The sequence below is a fragment of the Gigantopelta aegis genome, chromosome 7 (genome assembly GCF_016097555.1).
Source record: "Gigantopelta aegis isolate Gae_Host chromosome 7, Gae_host_genome, whole genome shotgun sequence".
In the NCBI taxonomy this organism is placed as follows: domain Eukaryota; kingdom Metazoa; phylum Mollusca; class Gastropoda; order Neomphalida; family Peltospiridae; genus Gigantopelta; species Gigantopelta aegis.
Window position 1 is genome coordinate 30471813 of NC_054705.1, and position 20861 is coordinate 30492673.

Consider the following 20861-nt stretch of genomic DNA (forward strand, 5'->3'; position numbering starts at 1 on the left):
GGACTTTATCTGGGTGTTAAGTTAGAGTTTTCTGTGTGTTGTTTGTTGCCTTCACGCCATGTTTTGTTGACAGATTCGAGAGACTGCGAGGCTTCTACAAAGGGATGGGCATCTATGTGTGGCACGTGACGCCCAATATATGCATCGTGTTTTTACTCTACGAATACATCACCAACTGGAAGACAAACGAAATCCGCGTCTGATGATCGCTCACAGTAGAACAGACACACCCGAATGATCTCAGTTTGAACGAATACTGAATATGACTGCAGTGGCAGATCCGGGGTGGTAGAGGTGGTGGAGAGGGGGAGTCCTTGAGATAAAGCCTCATTTTATAATCCCTCATCACAAAAAAAGAAGAGATAAAATGAAGAAACAGCAATAAATTTAAACAGTATTGTTAATTTCTGGACTATTTTTCAACATCTACAATGCTGCATTTACTGTTTCGCCCCACCCCGGATCTGCTTCTTATCTGTGTATCGAGGAAAAGCATAGTGATTGTGATAATTTCTCTAAATCCTTTTTTTAAATCTGCTGTCACAAGTTTCAGGGGTACATACATTTTCTGTTTTGTATTAAATTCCTTTAGAACTACAAAAACACCAGATCAACCAGAAATATCCTTACAACTGAAGATTTAACAGCCCTCAACTGTTTGGCTTATAAAAGTCTTAAATATAGGTCTATAATTGCTTAATTACAGTATCAGTTATAACATATGTTTTGAAAGAAAATTCAATTATAATGCTTTTTTTAATTGTTTATTATTCCCAGAAACATACCATAGGTTATGTTAGGGTCAGGGAGCTCTGATTTATCACTATACATTTTTCATCTTCTGTGTGTTTTTTCTGTTTGGAAAAAAGTTGAAAACAATTTTATTACTGTAGATCAGTCATGGTACCAAAAAGTGTTTCTATGACAGTAGCTGTCAATATCCTGTGTTGGTTCCAAGCAGTGATCATGCTATCTTAGATTTTTTTTTTTGTCATTTCAATACATTACTTGTACATGTAATTCAACTATTTGTGATATTTTTCCTTTGCTCTTTAAAGCTATATTTTCATATGTACGTTTTTGTTTATGTATTGCATGAATCCACGGATCTGTGTCCCTGTTGATTGGTTCCATACCTGTGTGCTTAAAACCATCTGTGATGACATAATGACAGGAATTAATTTTGAAAGACACAGTAAAACATTGGTCAGTTTAGACAATTTCCCATATGAAATCATTTCTTGTTGGTTCCGTGAATTAATGGAAAATCAGGGACGAGACATAGCCCAGTGGTACAGCGCTCGCTCGATGCGCGGTCGGTGTGGGATCGATCCCCGTCGGTGGGCTTACTGGGCTATTTTTCATTCCAGGCAGTGCACCACGACTGGTATATCAAAGGCCATGGTATGTACTACCCTGTCTTTGGGATGGTGCATATGAAAGATCCATTGCTGCTACTCGAAAAGAGTAGCCCATGAACTGGCAACAGCAGGTTTCCTCTCTCAGTATCTGTGTGGTCCTTAACCATAAGTCTGATGCCATATAACCGTAAAATCCAATGTGTTGAGTGTGTCGTTAAATAAAACATTTCTTTCTTTCCATGAAAAATTGCTCAAAAAGTGATTTCAACTTCATGTTTACTGATCACAAACGGTTCTTGGATAGCATGGAAACACATTATTTCGATAATTCATCAATTTACATTTTCACAGATTCACGGAAAATGGACAAGAAAATGTGCATATGGAAACGTAGCTTTAGAAATTTTAATTCTGATGGTGGTTAAGGTGATAGTGCCATTCAACATTCAACATATCACTTGAGGGGGTGGGTTTTGGTGCTATAAACACCTATGTCTTATATCCAAAAGTAGATGGGGGTGTTACGGATTATAAAATAGAGATCAGTGCCGATGGAAAAGTTTCAGAAACTAGATACGTGCCTTACTAGATATTCTGAATAGGCCAGTTTTCCTGTCCACAATTTTCTTCTTCCTAGTTATATCATTCCGCAATATTTATTATCAATTGCTTGCATTGTACTATGTAACTAGTCTTCCAAATAAGTTATCATACATTTACTTGTACATGTATAGTTTGCTCTAAAACAGTGTTGTAGTTAATAATAAATGAAGTTTAGTTCACACTCTTTCTTGATATTTCAGCCATAGGCATTGATAAAAATTATAAAATTTAATGTTCAGGGGCCTAATTCACTAAAGTCTCGCAACTTTACGATCTCGCAGTGCAATGCTAAAAGACTTGCAAAGAGGATGTTTTGTTGTCTAACAGAGCCTAGAGAGCTTTGTGAAGTAGGCCCCTGGTTAGTAGTGGTTACTACATAATTGTTGGGGGGGGTTTTGGTATGCAAAAAAATATAAAAATAGGCAGAATTTGTTATTTGGTTATACCTAATGGGATTTTGTTTATAATGAGATTTTGTTTATAATGAGATTTTGCTTCTAATATTGTTGATATTATGTTAGACCTACATTGTATTTGGGAGTATGTTGAATTATACAATTTGTTTGTTATGTCATTGAATAGATTTATCAAATAGGTTTAAGATCTTGGGTCAAAACATTAAGAAACATTATTCACTTTGGATATGAGCTACGTGTATAGTGACTAGTCCCAAGGTTATTTAATCTTTATATTCTGTCTTGATGAAGTAGAAAGTGTGATACAGATGTTATATTTCTAACTACCATGTTTTGTAGTATCTCAATATCGAGTTCTGTCAAAAATAATTTCATACATACATTTATTAACTTACCTATGATATCCATGTCATAAACCCATGTGATAATTTTAATGTATTAACCTGGTTAATAATGGTATGTAAATTTGCAAGGTCTCCAGTTAATGTGTTGCTATGGATGGGTCATTTGCTTACAAGCCAACAAGACCTGTGTACCTGAGCGTAACGTTTTCAAAGCTTTACTTAAAATGCGTGATGTCAAACTAATTTGTGCTAATCATTATGACATATTACCGATGGCGGCGACTTTAGTGCTGTGATTTACTCAAAATTGAATTAAAATGTTATTTTAGAAGTGTTGTAGGATAAATAGAATTCGCAATTCGTGTTTTTAATATCTAAAATATCAACCTCGTCTAGTTAATCAGTTGATATTTTCCATATAAAAAACCCACTTGTGACAAATTTTCTACATGTATGTATGGATTTATTATTTCTTCGAAAGGTCAGACAAAATTTGGAAACTCAGGATAATCCCTTTAAATTATAACTTACAAAATACATTCACAGACAGACTTAGTGGTGTCGTGGTTAAGCCATTGGACATACGGCTGGTAGGTACTGGGTTCACAGCCCGGTACCAGCTCCCACCCAGAGCAGGTTTTAACGACTCAGTGCGTACGTGCAAGACCACTACACCCTCTTCTCTCTCACTAACTACTAACAGCTAACCCACTGTCCTGGACAGACAGCCCAGATAGCCGAGTTGTGTGCCCAGGACAGAATGCTTGAACCATAATTGGATATAAGCACAGAAATAAGTTGAAATGAAATGAAATGATTAAAATCAGTATTAACTGTTCTTGTTGTACTAATACATGTATTTACATATATATCTTATATACATTTATATAGCACAATTGATCAACATTTAGGTTGTGGGGTATTTGTTTTAAAAATAAGATGTTGAGGACAAACTACCATTCTTAACTTTCTTGGCATGTTTTAACCCACTGTAGTACATGTAACAGTAATATGAACAACCGTTCTGGACTTATTTCAATGTCAGTATGCTTTAATATGTTTAGAGTTTTCCAAAGCTTGTTTTAGTACGGTGTGGCACCATGCCTCAATAGACTAGTGCCATCTTCCTTTAATCAGCATAATGCTGCACTGAGATTAAACACACCATTTTCAATAATTCTAAAATTATCATTATAAAATATTCAGAAATGTATCATTAATGAATAAAATATGCCTTTTATATATTTTGCCATTAATTTGTTAAAGCAAGCATATTAATTACATTTATTTTTATTAATTTTTGTTGTCTTTAAGGAAAAAAGTGATGAAACTGCCCCAAAAGTGTTTAGTCTGCCATATCTTGCCATATTTCTAGGGAAAACATTGTACATGTATGTATTCTTTGTGTCCTGGGCAATATTTTCTCAACCGGTTGGTACAAGATTTTTAATCAGTTTTAAGTACTTAAAATATTTTATTTTCTCACTCCGTATATACATTTATGCATGTTTAAAATGATATATGTATTATATATTTTGTATAATTTATTTATTTCTTGCTGTTATGAAGTCCGATCTTTAATAATATATAGTTTGTTGTAACCCAATACACTCTTCACTCAACCTTTTTTCTTTTTTTTCAATTGTTTTCCTTTCTGTTTTTAATATAATATTTACGGTAAATTTACAAGTAATTTAATTATCAACAAAGGGTATTTCATGGAGGTTTAACCTGAAATTAGTTGGATGGCTCAAATCCCATTATCAGTTTTGTTTGATATCTATTTAAGGATTGTCTGTTATTTCTTTTATGTTCACTGGGGTATGAAAAATAAAAATCATACGCAAACTGTGTGAATCAGCTGAGCCGTTCTCAAGTTTGTGGATGATTTTTTGTTGTTGTTGATACCCAGATAACGTAAAAGAAATAACAGACAATACTTATAATTAAATTTGAATCATACTTGCTAATAATAACACTAAACCTTCATACTTTATTTTGATTTTTTTTTAAATTTTGGTCCATATCTTGCTCATGTAAAATGATGTCATCAGATATGACGTTCCCTGATGACGTCATTTTTACTTACCTGATGCCGCATTTCGTCAGGATCTTTTTGCACTCCAGTACAGTCGACTACTTTACACACATCATGCTAAATGTTGTATACAAAGATGAATTCCATAAATGCTATGGTAATGAAGGCCGCCATCTTTGTTACTTAACACAGAACTACATGTATATATATACACAGTGGTATAAAAAAAATATTTAAAAATATGGGGGGGGGGGGGGGGGGGGGGGAGCTCAGTACAAGGCCAGCATACCCCATCTACACTTTTTGTCTTTCCATCTAAAATAAATGTCAGTATTTTCCAGCATTATGTAAAACCATGTGATTGGGTTACAACAAATGATAATTTTTAAAGATTGCCTAACTCCCGGTATACACCCGATACATTAAATTGTTGGGTTTTTTGTTTTGTTTTTTGCAGTTAGCACTTATTACTATTTTAGTTTTGATGGTTTATTGACATTTTATTCATCTAATTGGAGGTTCATGTAATTAATCATGGTTTTGTTTTACCATTGATAACATGTAGTATATGTACAGTGTTTGTTAAAAATGTGTATGGAGGGATTTATAAAATCGCAGTCACTGTTAAATGTTGACAAAATGTGGGGTTTTTTTTACATGATTTGTAGATGGTGAAATTTGTCATTCATATTGACACAATTTTTACTGAAGTTTACATTTTATATACCGTAAGCTTTATTTCAATTTAATTCCCTGGTGTATATATAAAGAATATTAAACAAACATTGTTTATTATCAAATATACATGTATTTGATTATCATCTTATATATACATGATAAATGGTATTATGTTTATTATTATTTTTATTACCAAAGACTGGTTTGTTGTACACATTGTTTAAAAACTATTTACAGCGATATTACAACCAAAGCGGGTGTTTATAACTTTATTTCTTGGATTTAAGTTTTTATGCTTTAAACTGAAAAGGGTAACATTGTAGCATGGAAACTAAAGCAGATGAAAGCAAACTGTTTTTAAAGTTTGATTAAATCTCAAAATTGCACAATGCCATTGGTCATCATTGGAGACAGGACATGAAATGTTTTATCTGCCCAGTAAATACATATTGTTTAATTTGAATTATTCACCATATACCATCTACCATTATGTCTGAATATGTCTGGGGTCCTACTAAAATTTGGATGACATTCCATTATACATGTATCTGAAACAAGCAGCTTTTTCAGATTTATTTTAAGGGCGATGTGATTGTAGTACATACATGTACATGTGTATTTACATCCAAGGTGTTGATTGAAATGCTGTGTGTAACAGTTTTAGCCACCTATGTTAATATTGTTCATTATGGGATTTGATTTGGTGGTATACACCTTATAGACACTTGATGACATTGCATGTGGCACTTTTATAGCATATATTACGTTGTATTTATACATGTAGTACCATTTATGGACCGTATACCATTGGGTAATGCACTTTTTAAAATTGCATGGAATTTTATTAGGGTAATAAATCAGTTGTGTGATGTGCAATAAATATTTTTGTTACTACATGTACACATGATAGGGCTACGTTGCCATTACTGTTGTAATAAATAATAATGGATTTTAAAAAAAAGTCTTACAGAAATAAGTTTCACGCCAAATATGTTGCATTCTTTAGTGATTAGAAATCAAGAAAGTGATAATTGTCAATTCATTCTTTATTATTTCATTTGCAAATTGTACATGTATTATTATTTATATTTTTTAATCTGGGACCAACATGTTATATGTTCAAAGGGAAATTACTCTGATCTACATCTTTATTATATTCTCAAAAGGTCCGTTTATAAAGATGTCTTGTTTTTATTACATAAAAGTGTATGTACATACATGTACATGTATAGGCTATGAAAAATATTTTGTTTCTTTTCATGTTAATTATATGTAATCTATGTATTTACAGGTTTCACTGTTTCCATGGAATGCAGTTTTTATTGACTGACATTGATAACTGAAAACAGGAAGCACTGTTATATAATATGTTGTTATAAAAATAAACCTTTAAATGTAACTTAATCATATTTTGTTGATTTCAGTTTGTTTATTTTTCCATACTTTTCTTCACATTGGTATAATTTTGTCTGCTGTTTTTTTCTGGGGTTTTTTATCCCCATAATGCACCATACTTTGATTTCCATTGTTCTGTCTGTGTAATCTTTTTACAAGCAAATTCAGTTTTCAGGGCTCCAAACTTAACAATTTGTCTCCCACGGCAATTTTTGTAAAGAATTGCCATGGGTGAAACAGTCCACCAACGGCAAATTTGAGCCTGCCTATGGCAATGTTTTTTGCAGCAAACAAACCTGACTGAAAGGCTGTCTTGTTGTATGTAGACATCTTTTAAATTTGCAAATGTTAAATATTGGCAGATAATGTACACCAGGTGTATACATTTCGCCATTGTTGAGGAGCTTTACCAAAGAAAGAAAGAAAGAAGTGTTTTATTTAACGACGCACTCAACACGTTTTATTTACGGTTATATGGCGTCAGAAATATGGTTAAGGACCACACAGATTTTTTTAGGAAACCCGCTGTCGCCACATAGGCTACTCTTTTACGACAGGCAGCAAGGAATCTTTTATTTGCGCTTCCCACAGGCAGGATAGCACAAACCATGGCCTTTGTTGAACCAGTTATGGATCACTGGTCGGTGCAAGTGGTTTACACCTACCCATTGAGCCTTGCGGAGCACTCACTCAGGGTTTGGAGTCGGTATCTGGATTAAAAATGTCCATGCCTCGGCTGGGATCCGAACCCAGTACCTACCAGCCTGTAGACCGATGGCCTGCCACGATGCCACCGAGGCCGGTGAGCTTTACCAATGGCACAAAAGTACCATCGGTGATGCTCTCTACATACGGCAATTGCCATAGATGCTGCCGTTAAGTTCGAGCCCTGAGTTTTTACCATATTGACACTTTGAAGGTGGTAAGGGTCTGTGTAACTGTAAAAAATGTTGATAATGGTGTTGAGATTTACATCTTGAGTCAAGGCAGTTGACATAGATATTGAAAACACACGTTCGTTTCATTAGTAAAAGATGTTAAATGATGGGGATGGGAGATTGGGGTTTTAAGAAGGTGGTAACTGTTGTGTGAATATTGCACTAGAAGGAAGATGATCCCCGTCGGTGGGCCCATTGGACTATTTTTCATTCCAGCCAGTGCACCACGACTGGTATATCAAAGGCCATGGTATGCTATCCTGTCTGTAGGATGGCACATGTAAAAGATCCCATGCTACTAATTGACAGAATGTAGCAGGTTTCCTCTCTAAGACTATATGTCAGAATAACAAAATGCTTGACATCCAGTAAATCAATGTGCTCTAGTGGTGTCGTTAAATAAAACACTTTAGAAGGAAGGGCAGGATTGACCACAGATCCCAGTCGAGGCATAGGATTTTTAATCCAGATACAGACTCCAAACCCTGAGTGAGTGCTCCACAAGGCTCAATGGGTAGGTGTAAACCACTTGCAACGACCAGTGATCCATAACTGGTTCAACAAAGGCCATGGTTTGTGCTATCCTGCCTGTGGGAAGCACAAATAAAAGATCCCTTGTTGCTAATCGGAAAGAGTAACCCATGAATTTGCCATAGCTGGTTTCCTCTGAAAATCTGTGTGGTCCTTAACCATATGTCTGACGCCATATAACCGTAAATAAAATGTGTTGAGTGTGTCGTTAAATAAAACATTTCTTTGTTTCTTCAGTAGACCTATTGCTATTGGATTTTCCCACTCCAATCAGTGCCCTGTGACTGGTATATCAGGCCATGGTATGTGCTGTCCTGTCAGAGTGCCTGCTACTAAAAGAAAAATGCAGCAAGTGTTCTTAAAAGACTAATGGTCAGAAATATAATGTTTTTCATCCAATAGTCAATGATTAATTAATCAATATGCACTAGTAATGTCATTAAACAAATTAGACTTATCAAAAGATGTTAAATGATGGAGCTTTTGTTATGTCTGGACTGGTGCAATGATTGTTTAACAGTAACCTTTTTTATCACTGAGGGATGGGAATGAGCTCAGTCAGTTGGGTGCTTGCTTGAGGTGCTTGCGTCACAAGTTTGTTTTGTTTAACGACACCACTGGAGCACATTGATTAATTAATCATCAGCTATTGAAAGTCAAACATTTCGTAATTCGGACATATAGTCATCAGAGGAAACCCACTACATTTTTCCTTATATGCACTTTTCCAACAGACAGGAAAGCACATACCACAGCCTTTGATCAGTTGTAGTGCACTGGATGGAATGAGAAAAAACCCAATCAGTTGAATGGATCCACCGGGGTGGTTCAGTCAGTCCTACGATGTGAGTGACTGAGTTAAATCCTGCACCCCGGCTCTTATGATTGATGCACACAGTATTTTGTATATACCTATATGCACAAAAAGAACAAGGTACAATTATCTATGTTCTCCCATCCCTAGCCATGCAAGACAGGCGTATTTCATGACGTAAGCCCATGCGGAATAAATAAGTCTTGCATGACCACGTGACTTCTATAGTTTGAGCTGATATTAGCATTGGGCGACGTCACGTAAACGGCAAGAAATGCTTTTTATATTTCATAAAAACAAGGAAACATGCTGTCATAATGAAATTATACTATCATTTTCGGTTTAAACTTTCAGTATAAACCATTTTGGGGTACGATCTTTTCAATGGTTATGATTATTTTATTGTAAAATAAAAAAAAAAAAAATGTAGGTTTTTCACGTTTTCCCAAAAGGCTTGTTTTTCATCTACGGGATGGGAGAAAAATAATCCTCCATTATGTATCCATGTAGGACAGGGCTATTCAAAAGAAAAAAGGAAGAAATGTTTTATTTAACGACGCACTCAACACATTTTATTTACGGTTATATGGCGTCAGACATATGGTTAAGGACCACACAGATTTTGAGAGGAAACATGCTGTCTCCACTACATGGGCTACTCTTTCCGATTAGCAGCAAGGGATCTTTTATTTGTGCTTCCCACAGGCAGGATAGCACAAACCATGGCCTTTGTTGAACCAGTTATGGATCACTGGTCGGTGCAAGTGGTTTACACCTACCCATTGAGCCTTGCGGAGCACTCACTCAGGGTTTGGAGTTGGTATCTGGATTAAAAATCCTATGCCTCGACTGGGATCCGAACCCAGTACCTACCAGCCTGTAGACCGATGGCCTAACCACACTGCCACCGAGGCCGGTGACAGGGCTATTCCACCCTCAGGTACATACATGTAATATGATGTCAGGGACAACAAATTATGTACCCAAGGGTGGAATAGCCCTGTCGTACATGGACACATGAAGGATTCTTTTATTATCATTGGCTAAAAGTAGCTTGTGTGGTAGAACTGGAAACAACCAGAGGAGATGGGGGTTTTCCCTGTCCCAACCACTGCCCCACCCCCTCCCCCCCTTCCTTTCCTATGATGATGACTGAAACAAGGTGGAGAGTGCTGGAAGATTTGCTGCTGCCCTGCTGGAGTTTTGGTTTTTAGCTGAGTGGACAGTTGTAGATCAAAACAGCCAACAGGTGAGCACATTTCTTTTCACGTTCTCCATCTTTTGATACAGCTATTAAAGCAGCGTTATCAGCTCAACACATACTAGGTATTTTAATAAATGTTTCTTTTCACGTTTTCCATCGTTTGATACAGCTATTAAAGCAGCGTTATTAGCTCAACACATACTAGATAATTTAATAAATGTTTCTTTTCACATTCTCCATCTTTTGATACAGCTATTAAAGCAGCGTTATCAGCTCAACACATACTATTATAGTTTAACAAATGTTTCTTTTCACGTTTTCCATCTTTTGATACAGCTATTAAAGCAGCATTATCAGCTCAACACATACTAGATAGTTTAATAAATGTTTCTTTTCACGTTCTCCATCTTTTGATACAGCTATTAAAGCATTATCGGCACAACACACATATAGTGTCAACTTTTCCATTTGTTGCACATTTAGATAACACATCACGACATCAATTCTGGAAATTTGGTCTGACCAGTGACCAACTTTTGTTTTTTTTTGGGGGGGGGGGGGGGGGGGGTTGCAAATAAAATGGTGGCTAAATATATTTCTGCTTTTATGGAATGAATGTTTGTTCCCAAGATGTCAAAACACCACTCTCATGAATATATATTTTTTAAACTTGCAACATTATAGTGTTTTCCCTAGCTTGTTTTAGCATGGTGCAGCATCATACCTCAGTAGTCTAGCACCATTTTGACTTAATCAGCGCCATGCTGCCTTGAGATTAAACCAGGCTTTTTCACTAATTAATTCTAAAATTGCCTTTATAAAACACCAAAAAAGGTATTATTAATTAATAAAATATGCCTTTTATATCTTTTGCCATTCATTTATTAAAGCAAGCACATAAATTACATTTTGTGTATTTTTAATGAAAAACAAGTGCCCAAAACATGGTGAAAATGCTCCAAAAGTGTTTGGTCTACCATGCCTTGCCAAATTTCTAGGAAAATCACTAAACATGATCTGGTCTCTCAGAGTATACCGGCCTCGGTGGCTTCGTGGCAGGCCATCGGTCTACAGGCTGATAGGTACTGGGTTCGGATCCCAGTCGAGGCATGGGATTTTTAATCCAGATACCGACTCCAAACCCTGAGTGAGTGCTCCGCAAGGCTCAATGGGTAGGTGTAAACCACTTGCACCAACCAGTGATCCATAACTGGTTCAATAAAGGCCATGGTTTGTGCTATCCTGCCTGTGGGAAGCGCAAATAAAAGATCCCTTGCTGCCTATCGGAAGAGTAGCCCATGTAGTGGCGACAGCGGGTTTCCTCTCAAAATCTGTGTGGTCCTGAACCATATGTCTGACGCCATATAACTGTAAATAAAATGTGTTGAGTGCGTCGTTAAATAAAACACTTCTTTCTTTTTCTCAGAGTATTACCGTAGTATAGATTCTTTTGGATGTCAGTATATATATATAGAGGATACTCCCCAAGTGTCTTGTGATATCATAATTTATCAGCACGAGTTGATAAAAGTATGAAATCCAAGGCTTGTCAAGGATTTTTATACTTTTATCAATGAGTGCTGATAAATTACGATATCACAAGACACGAGGGGGATATTCTTTTTATCATCTATTATCATTCTTTTCATTTGCGACAGATGTAAACAATGTCAGTAATGTGGGTTGAATGTCACTATATTTGGCAGCGGTAGACTCGTTAACCAGCAGAACGGCAGTGGCGTGACGTCACTAATGATAGGTTTAGCGCTGAAACAAACACAGTGATGTAGCAAAATATTGTCTTGTGATTAAAATTTGACCAATCAAGATTATAAGAAGTGATATCACCTGCAGAGATATCGCAAATTATAGTGCCAGATATTTCCTACAAAAGCCTTTAATGGATGATAAATTTTCGTACATACAAAATTATTGGGAAGTAAAATATAATCTAGGTATCTTGAAACATTCAGGCAGTGAGAAACACCTTAACTATAGAGACATTGATATTCTAAACAAGAAAATGCATTTCATTTGTAATTTGGACGAGACGTAGCCCAGTGGTAAAGCGCTCGCTAGATGTGCGGTCATTTTTTGGGATCAATCCCCGTCGGTGGGCCCATTGGGCTATTTCTCGCTCCAGCCAGTGCACAACGATTGGTACATCAAATGCCATGGTATGTGCTATCCTGTCTGTGGGATGGTGTATATAAAAGCTCCCTTGCTGCTAATCGAAAGGAGTAGCCCATGAAGTGGTGATAGCGGGTTTCCACTCTTAATATCTGTGTGGTCCTTAACCATATGTCTGACGCCATATAACCGTAAATACAATGTGTTGAGTGCATCGTTAAATAAATCATTTCTTTCTTAATTTCTTTCATGTGTAAACTGTAATATTAGTTATTATTAATATTTTGTCAGTCTGAAATGTGTTACAGGAGCAGAAAACCCAAGACGATCTCTTTAACAGCTATTGTCAACTGTTTTGATACAACAAAAATGTGTGGCCATTTTTAATACATTGTAGTATAGCATGCAGTATAGCACCCTTTTGTGACACCCAGTAGCCGATGTGTATTTTTTTGTGCTGGGGTGTCGTTAAACATTCATTCATTCATTCATTCATTCATTCGAGCAGTATAGTAAATAATATCTCACCAGATCAAATTTCCAAGTGCACCCAACTTTTAATAGTGCAATATATGTATACCTTACTAACATATTTTTAATTAACGGAAGGAAGGAAATGTTTTATTTAACGATGCACTCAACACATTTTATTTACGGTTATATGGCATCGGACATATGGTTAAGGACCACATGCACAGATATTGAGGGAAGAAACCCACTGTCGCCACTTCATGGGCTATTCTTTTCGATTAGCAGCAAGGGATCTTTTATATGCACCATCCCACAGACAGGATAGTACATACCACGGCCTATGTTACACCAGTTGTGGAGCACTGGCTGGAACGAGAAATAGCCCAATGGGTTCCACCAACAGGGTTAACTAACGGAGTACTTTTAAAGACTAAAATTAAATACTGTTTATTAAATGTTTTCTTGTTTTGTATATGGGTGTATACTACCAAATCAAATCCCATAGACGACAATAGTAACATATGTGGCTAAAACTCCTACCTGTAACGTATCAATCGACATAGACGCCACGGATATAAATACTACCACCCCTCACCCTTAAAGTGAATCACAAAAAAGTGGGTGTCAAGCTGCTCATTTCTGAGATAACGGGTAGCGTCTATGACTACCCTAGTTCCGCACAAAATGTGAGTACTTTTTTTTACAGGTACCCCATACATGTTCCAAGCACAAGGCTACTTGACACAGTGGTATTAGATGAAATAAAATTGCATACTTTTTTAGCCCAGATGAAACTAAATTTTTTTACAACCAACACACTCACATTTATAACCAATCACAGGACTTGTGGTGTTCACTTCTCTATCAAAAGTTGGGTGCACCTCGAACTTTGACCCAGCCGAAAGTTATTTGGTTTAGTACTACCATATAGTTGTTTGTATAATCAGTGTGTTTCTTTGCTGTCCTAAGGTTTATCAGGGCTAGTTCAGGATCAGCAGAACATTTCACCAAATTATCTATTAAACTGCAAAAACTGTAGAAACCCAGTTATTTTCTAACAAATTATCAATTATTTCATGAAATTATTTCACCAAATTAACATAAAATTCACCAGTTGTTTTTGAATTTGGCAAGTGCCAGAGCTAGCCCTATTTATACACGTAGTAGTCCAAGCTGAATTTTACCTTCCACTCATTTCGTATGTATGAAAAAACCAAATTAGCTTCTATAAATATTAGGTCAATCAGAAATGTGTAAATATCCATGTTACAATGTTGGTAAACTAAGGACACAGTGTCTTTAAAAGATGGGAGGGGTCGACTTATTAAGAAGGTCTTTGTTTTAGTAATGTTTTTAATAATGTCTTGCTGTGTTTTGGCAATATATCGAGGGCTAATAACAGAGTCACTGTCCACTTTTTGAAAATTTTAATTTTATTTATTTTTCTAATGTAGGCTTTTGGTTAAGACATACATGCAACAAGAGAGATGAATAACTAATATATAATTAAAATAAATAAATAAAATTGCTTTCCTAGATTTTTGTAAAAACAGTTTTAAATGTTAAAACTTGTTTTTCAAAAAACCTTTACTTTGAATATAACTAGCCCTTGATGTGATGTTTTAAAATAAATACAATAAATAATTAGATTTGTATTTTGATATATAACCATTGGGCTAGTTCTCACTCCAGTCAGTGCACCACAACTGGTATATCAAAAGTCATGGTACGTGTTATCCTGTCTGTGGGATGGTGCATATAAGATCTCGTTACCAATGGAAAGAAAGAAAGAAATGTTTTATTTAACGACGCACTCAACACATTTTATTTACAGTTATATGGCATCAGACGTGGTTAAGGACCACACAGATTTTGAGAGGAAACCCGCTGTCGCCACTACATGGGCTACTCTTTCCGATTAGCAGCAAGGGATCTTTTATTTGCGCTTCCCACAGGCAGGATAGCACAAACCATGGCCTTTGTTGAACCAGTTATAGATCACTGGTCGGTGCAAGTGGTTTACATCTACCCATTGAAAGAAGTGTTTTATTTAACGACGCACTCAACACATTTTATTTACGGTTATATGGCGTCAGACATATGGTTAAGGACCACACAGATTTTTTTAGAGGAAACCTGCTGTCGCCACATAGGCTACTCTTTTTACGACAGGCAGCAAGGAATCTTTTATTTGCGCTTCCCACAGGCAGGATAACACAAACCATGGCCTTTGTTGAACCAGTTATGGATCACTGGTCGGTGCAAGTGGTTTACATCTACCCAATGAGCCTTGCGGAGCACTCACTCAGGGTTTGGAGTCGGTATCTCGATTAAAAATCCCATGCCTTGACTGGGATCCGAACCCAGTACCTACCAGCCTGTAGACCGATGACTTGCCACGACGCCACCGAGGCCGGTACTACCAATGGAAAAATGTCAGAATTACCGAATGTTTAAAAGTAAAGTTTGTTTTATTTAACGAGAGCCACTAGATCACATTGATTTTTTATCTTATCGGTTATTGGACGTCAAACATATGGTCATTCTCACACGTTTTTAAGAGGAAACCCACTGTCGCCACATAGGCTACTTTTTTATGACGGGCAGCAAGGGATCTTTTATTTCCGCTTCCCACAGGCAGGGTAGCACAAACCATGACTTTTGTTGAACCAGTTATGGATCACCTACCCATTGAGCCTTGCAGAGCACTCACTCAGGGTTTGGAGTCGGTATCTGGATTAAAAATCCCATGCCTCGACTGGGATCCGAACCCAGTACCTACTAGCCTATAGACCGATGGCCTAACCACGACGCCACCGAGGCCGGTCCCAAATGTTTGACATCCAATAGCCAATGATGAATAAATCAATGTGCTCTAGTGGTATTGTAAAACAAAACAAACTTTTCTTTATAATATATACATGTACATGTGTAAATATATTTTTTAATATATATATATATATATGTGTTTTTTTGTTTTTTACAGATATGAAAGAGCAATGGGTTTCTACAAAGGACTGATACCTAATTTACTCCGAGTCACCCCGGCCTGTGCCATCACATTCCTGGTGTATGAGAAAATGGTCACACTACTTAAACAATAAAACTACTGCAGGCATGGATCTAGAGGGAGGTCAAGGGGGTCTGGACCCCCTGCTCAGGACAACACATTTGTTTTTAACTTATTTTAATGAATGAATGTGCACTTTTAAATATTTTTCATTTAATTAATATGAACCCTCCACATCCCCACCCCCCCCCCACCCCACCCCCCACACCCCTGCAAAAACGTATGGATCCGTGCCTGTACTGTGATTATAATCTGTGGTAAAGATGACTTTGAGAAGTTTCTTCATGTAGTACAGAAAGCTTTCTTGTAGGTTTGTGAAAACAGTGTGGAGATTCACAGTGGTTTGATTTATAGTCTCAGGAAATGGTACATAAAAAGATTGTTCTTGAATTCATGAAGACAGCAGAGATAAACCAAGTGGATTTGTCAACTTTTACAGAGCTAGCATGTTCTTCTTTGAATGCTAAAAAAGTGACTCCGCAGGGCTGTAGCTAGGATTTCTTCTTTTTTTTTGGGGGGTGGGGGGGGGTGCGGAGGAGGAGGAGATGGATTCTGTGCATACCTAAAACTCCACAAATGGTGAAGAAGTAGATTTTTTAAAAAGTTTATATTGTTTTTACCGGAATACCTTGCCCCCTGCTAGTTACGGCCCTGCTCCAGTAGCTGGGACAGATTCTGTTTTGTGTCACTGATTCTCCATGGAGCAGAATCATTTCCTTCAGGAGTTCTGCAGACCAGACTGCTTTCCTCTAGTCTTAGAACATGTAGGTGGATCAGTGTTGCAGGAAATAATCCAGTCATGTTCCAGTGCCTTCCACTTGGAATTTCGTATACTTGTGTTAACTGAGACTACTGTGGCCTGGGTCTGTGTTCATGAAATTTCAGTTTGGACTTCGAATCTTTAATGACATCATGTATATGCAAGTTGTATGGCATTGTTATGATGTTAATGCCTCAACATGTTATAAGAAACTTGAGTCCAGACTTTAAAAAAAAGTGTTCTAAGCACAGGGCAGTTCATCATAACCCGAGCTCTATAACTCTAAGCAAATTTTAAGATCTACAATACATGTATGTCTATATAAGTGATCTGTAAGGATTTATTCAAGAAACTCGAAGCATACATTTGTAGGAGCATGATAGTAAGACCCCAGATATTTACCAAAGTTAAAGGTGCTTTGTCAAAGTTGCAATAATAGCTGTTCCTGCCCAAAACAAAGTTTATACCTTCAAGTATATGCCTATAAAAAATTATAATCAAATAATTCCATTTACTAGTAGAATTTGTTTGGGTTTTTTTAAATAGAGAATTCTTGAGTGTGTCACACGCATTAACTAGTGATGTCACAGTTTTATGTGTACACATTCAACACACTACATTTACTCAGAATTCTTTGCAGCCAGCTGACAAAAGAAACAAAGACAATATTGATAATAAATAAGCAGCCCTGGCAACTAACAAAATGGCTACAGTAAAAAAACAAATGCCGTGTAAAAACGGTATCCATGTCATGTTCCGTGTCACTTTTACAGTTAATATGCAAGAGAGGAGTGTAATTTGTGAGCATTACAAAAATAATAACTAAGAAAAGTAACAGAAAATTGAAAATTCTACAGCAAAATAAATACAGTGCAACAATCTCTACAGCATTGCTTATTGCCGTGGTTAATTGCCAGAGTGGCATAAGAGGCAGTCTGGGACAGTGCTGCCCTGCTAAAGGCAAGTGGTGAATTAACGATTTTGAGAAAATTACTTTTTGTGGTTTTTATCCAACTACCGGCTATATTAAACTTTCTAAGGCTTTATAAAACAGTTGAATGATTTGTTTCTTGATGAAAAAAAATGTTTGTTTTGTTTAACGACACTACTAGAGCACTGATTTATTAATCATTGGCTATTGGATGTCAAACGTTTGGTAATTTTTACATATATGCTTAGAGACAAACTCTGCTACTGTTTTCCATTCGTAGCAGGGGATCTTTTATTTGTTTGTTTTGTTTAATGACACCACTAGAGCACATTGATTTATTAATCATTGGCTATTGGATGTCAAACATTTAGTAATTTTGATATACATGTATAGTCTTAGAGGAAACTGCTACATTTTAGTAATATTTTAGTTAGTAGCAAGATATCTTCTATATGCACCATCCCACAGACAGGATAACACATACCATGTCCTTTGATATACCAGTCATGGTGCACTGGCTGGAATGAGAAATAGCCCAATGGGCTCACTGATGAGGATTAATCCTAGACTGATCACTCATCAGCCGAGTGTTTTACCACTGGGCTACAGAGATATTTTATATACACCATTCCACAGATAGGATAACACATACCACTGCCTTTGATATAGCAGTCATGGTACGAGAAATAGTCTAATGGGCCGGCCCACTGACGGGGATTGATCTTGGACTGACTACACATCAAGTGACTGCTTTACAACTGGGCTATGTTCCGCCCTGCTTCTCAAGTAGGTTAGTTTTTCAGTGGGACATCTGGTATCCAGGTATATTATTTTGATGTTTATTGTTCAAATACCTCAATTCATACATTAAATCATTTTGTACTAGATTATCACTTACTGTCTCAGCGAGGCAGAGAGCTGTTTTAACCATCAATGTATCTTCTATATTTATTACTATGCAGTGAGCTTGTATTGAAATTAATATTAATAAACAGAAAACGAAAAATAAATGTGTGAACAGAAACAGAACTTCTTGTTGTGTAAAAGTATTATGGGACGTTAAAACGGTGTTAAAATACAGCAATTTGCATGAAAAAGGAAGGAAGGAAATGTTTTATTTAATGACGCACTCAACACATTTTATTTACGGTTATATGGCGTCGGACATATGGTTAAGGACCACACAGATATTGAGAGAGGAAACACGCTATCGCCACTTCATGGGCTACTCTTTTCGATTACCAGCAAGGGATCTTTATATGCACCATCCCACAGACACGATAACACATACCACAGCCTTTGATATACCAGTCGTGGTGCACTGGCTGAAGCGAGAAATAGCCTAATGGACCCACTAACGGGGATCGATCCCAGACCGACCGCATATCAAGAAAGAGAAATGTCAAACAATGTAAGAATGTTGAAATATGGCAGTTATACATGTAGCTATGATTTAACACTTTTAAACTAGCCCCCAGACGTAAACTGATCCCACAAGAGAAATCGTCAAGCTTAAAGTGAACAACTATATAACTTGTGGATCATGCTAATGTGGACAGATAGCACATGCACACTTCCTCCGAGGGTTATAGCCTACATGTATAACGACACGGATTATATCCATGGTTTTATTAAACTGTACAAGAAAATACTTGTATTGGCAAAACAAATGCAGCACAACAGAGCTTGGGCCAATTTCACTAAACATCGTAAGTTTACGTCTGCTACTAGCAGTTACACCGGTTGTGAGTTTGCACGTTTGGCATCAATTTCACGCAGAAAATTACATCAATACGGAAGCTGGAGTATTTTAAAGACAAAAAAAGAGAAGAAATATGTGTTCTTCTAACTATATTTGTTGAACTATAATAGTAATAAGAATTGCGGTTTAGTCGTATATTTATGTTTACGTGTAAAACTAGGCTCACGATGTTTTGTGAAATTGGACCCTGGTGCGTGTGCAGCAATTTATGCAGGGAGGGCTCCAGACTGGCAAGGGAAGTTTATACGGGGGTCGAGTAGTGTTCTCCTGGGAAATATATTGAAAAAAAAAATTGCAGAGAGCAGGAGTTGGGGTGGATTTTAGACCCCAGAATCCTCCCTGCACACACACCTGCAGTGGCTGATTGGAAATGTTGACTGTTGACTTATCTTCAGGTAAACGTATTATGAACAATATTTGCCAATTTAAATTTGGATTGTGAGATTTTACAAATGGCAGCTTCAAGCCAAAACACTGAACTTTTTGTGATGACGAGAGATTTTGTATAACATAACATTGTGGAATTACTGAGACAAATCTCCAAGAGGCAACTAAATAATACATTTTAAAGTAGCCACAGGAGCGTGGTTTCTTAATTCAAATCATTGTGTCCTGATTTGTGTATCATAATTGTGCGACTCTTTCAGCATTACTTTATTATGTTAAAATAAACAGATAGAAATAATAAATATGTTATAGCAGAGACAATATTGATAATAAATAAGCAGCCCTGGCAACTAACAAAATGGCTACAGTAAAAAAAACAAATGCCGTGGAAAAACGGTATCCATGTCATGTTCCGTGTCACTTTTACAGTTAATATGCAAGAGAGGAGTGTAATTTGTGAGCATTACAAAAATAATAACTAAGAAAAGTAACAGAAAATTGAAAATTCTACAGCAAAATAAATACAGTGCAACAATCTCTACAGCATTGCTTATTGCCGTGGTTAATTGCCAGAGTGGCATAAAAGGCAGTCTGGGACAGTGCTGCCCTGCTAAAGGCAAGTGGTGAATTAACGATTTTGAGAAAATGACTTTTTGTGGTTTTTATCCAACTACCGGCTATATTAAACTTTCTAAGGCTTTATAAAACAGTTGAATGATTTGTTTCTTGATGAAAAAAAAATGTTTGTTTTGTTTAACGACACTACTAGAGCACTGATTTATTAATCATTGGCTATTGGATGTCAAACGTTTGGTAATTTTTACATATATGCTTAGAGACAAACTCTGCTACTGTTTTCCATTCGTAGCAGGGGATCTTTTATTTGTTTGTTTTGTTTAATGACACCACTAGAGCACATTGATTTATTAATCATTGGCTATTGGATGTCAAACATTTAGTAATTTTGATATACATGTATAGTCTTAGAGGAAACTGCTACATTTTAGTAATATTTTAGTTAGTAGCAA

At 36.5% G+C, this 20861-nt stretch overlaps 1 protein-coding gene across 2 annotated transcripts in view; it reads left to right on the forward strand.

The window, feature by feature from the left end:
- LOC121377091 (mitochondrial folate transporter/carrier-like) overlaps window positions 1–17410 on the forward strand; it is a 30153-nt gene extending 12743 nt beyond the window's left edge. Inside the window, exon 7 of one of the 2 annotated variants that reach the window (XM_041504964.1) lies at window positions 15910–17410. In XM_041504964.1, coding sequence (XP_041360898.1) covers window positions 15910–16027 — 118 coding nt within the window. In that variant the 3' untranslated portion in view covers window positions 16028–17410. Of the gene's footprint in view, window positions 1–73; window positions 1393–15909 lie in introns of those variants that run through there. The other variant, XM_041504963.1, reaches the window with a different exon arrangement.
- The last annotated feature ends 3451 nt before the right edge of the window (window positions 17411–20861 follow it).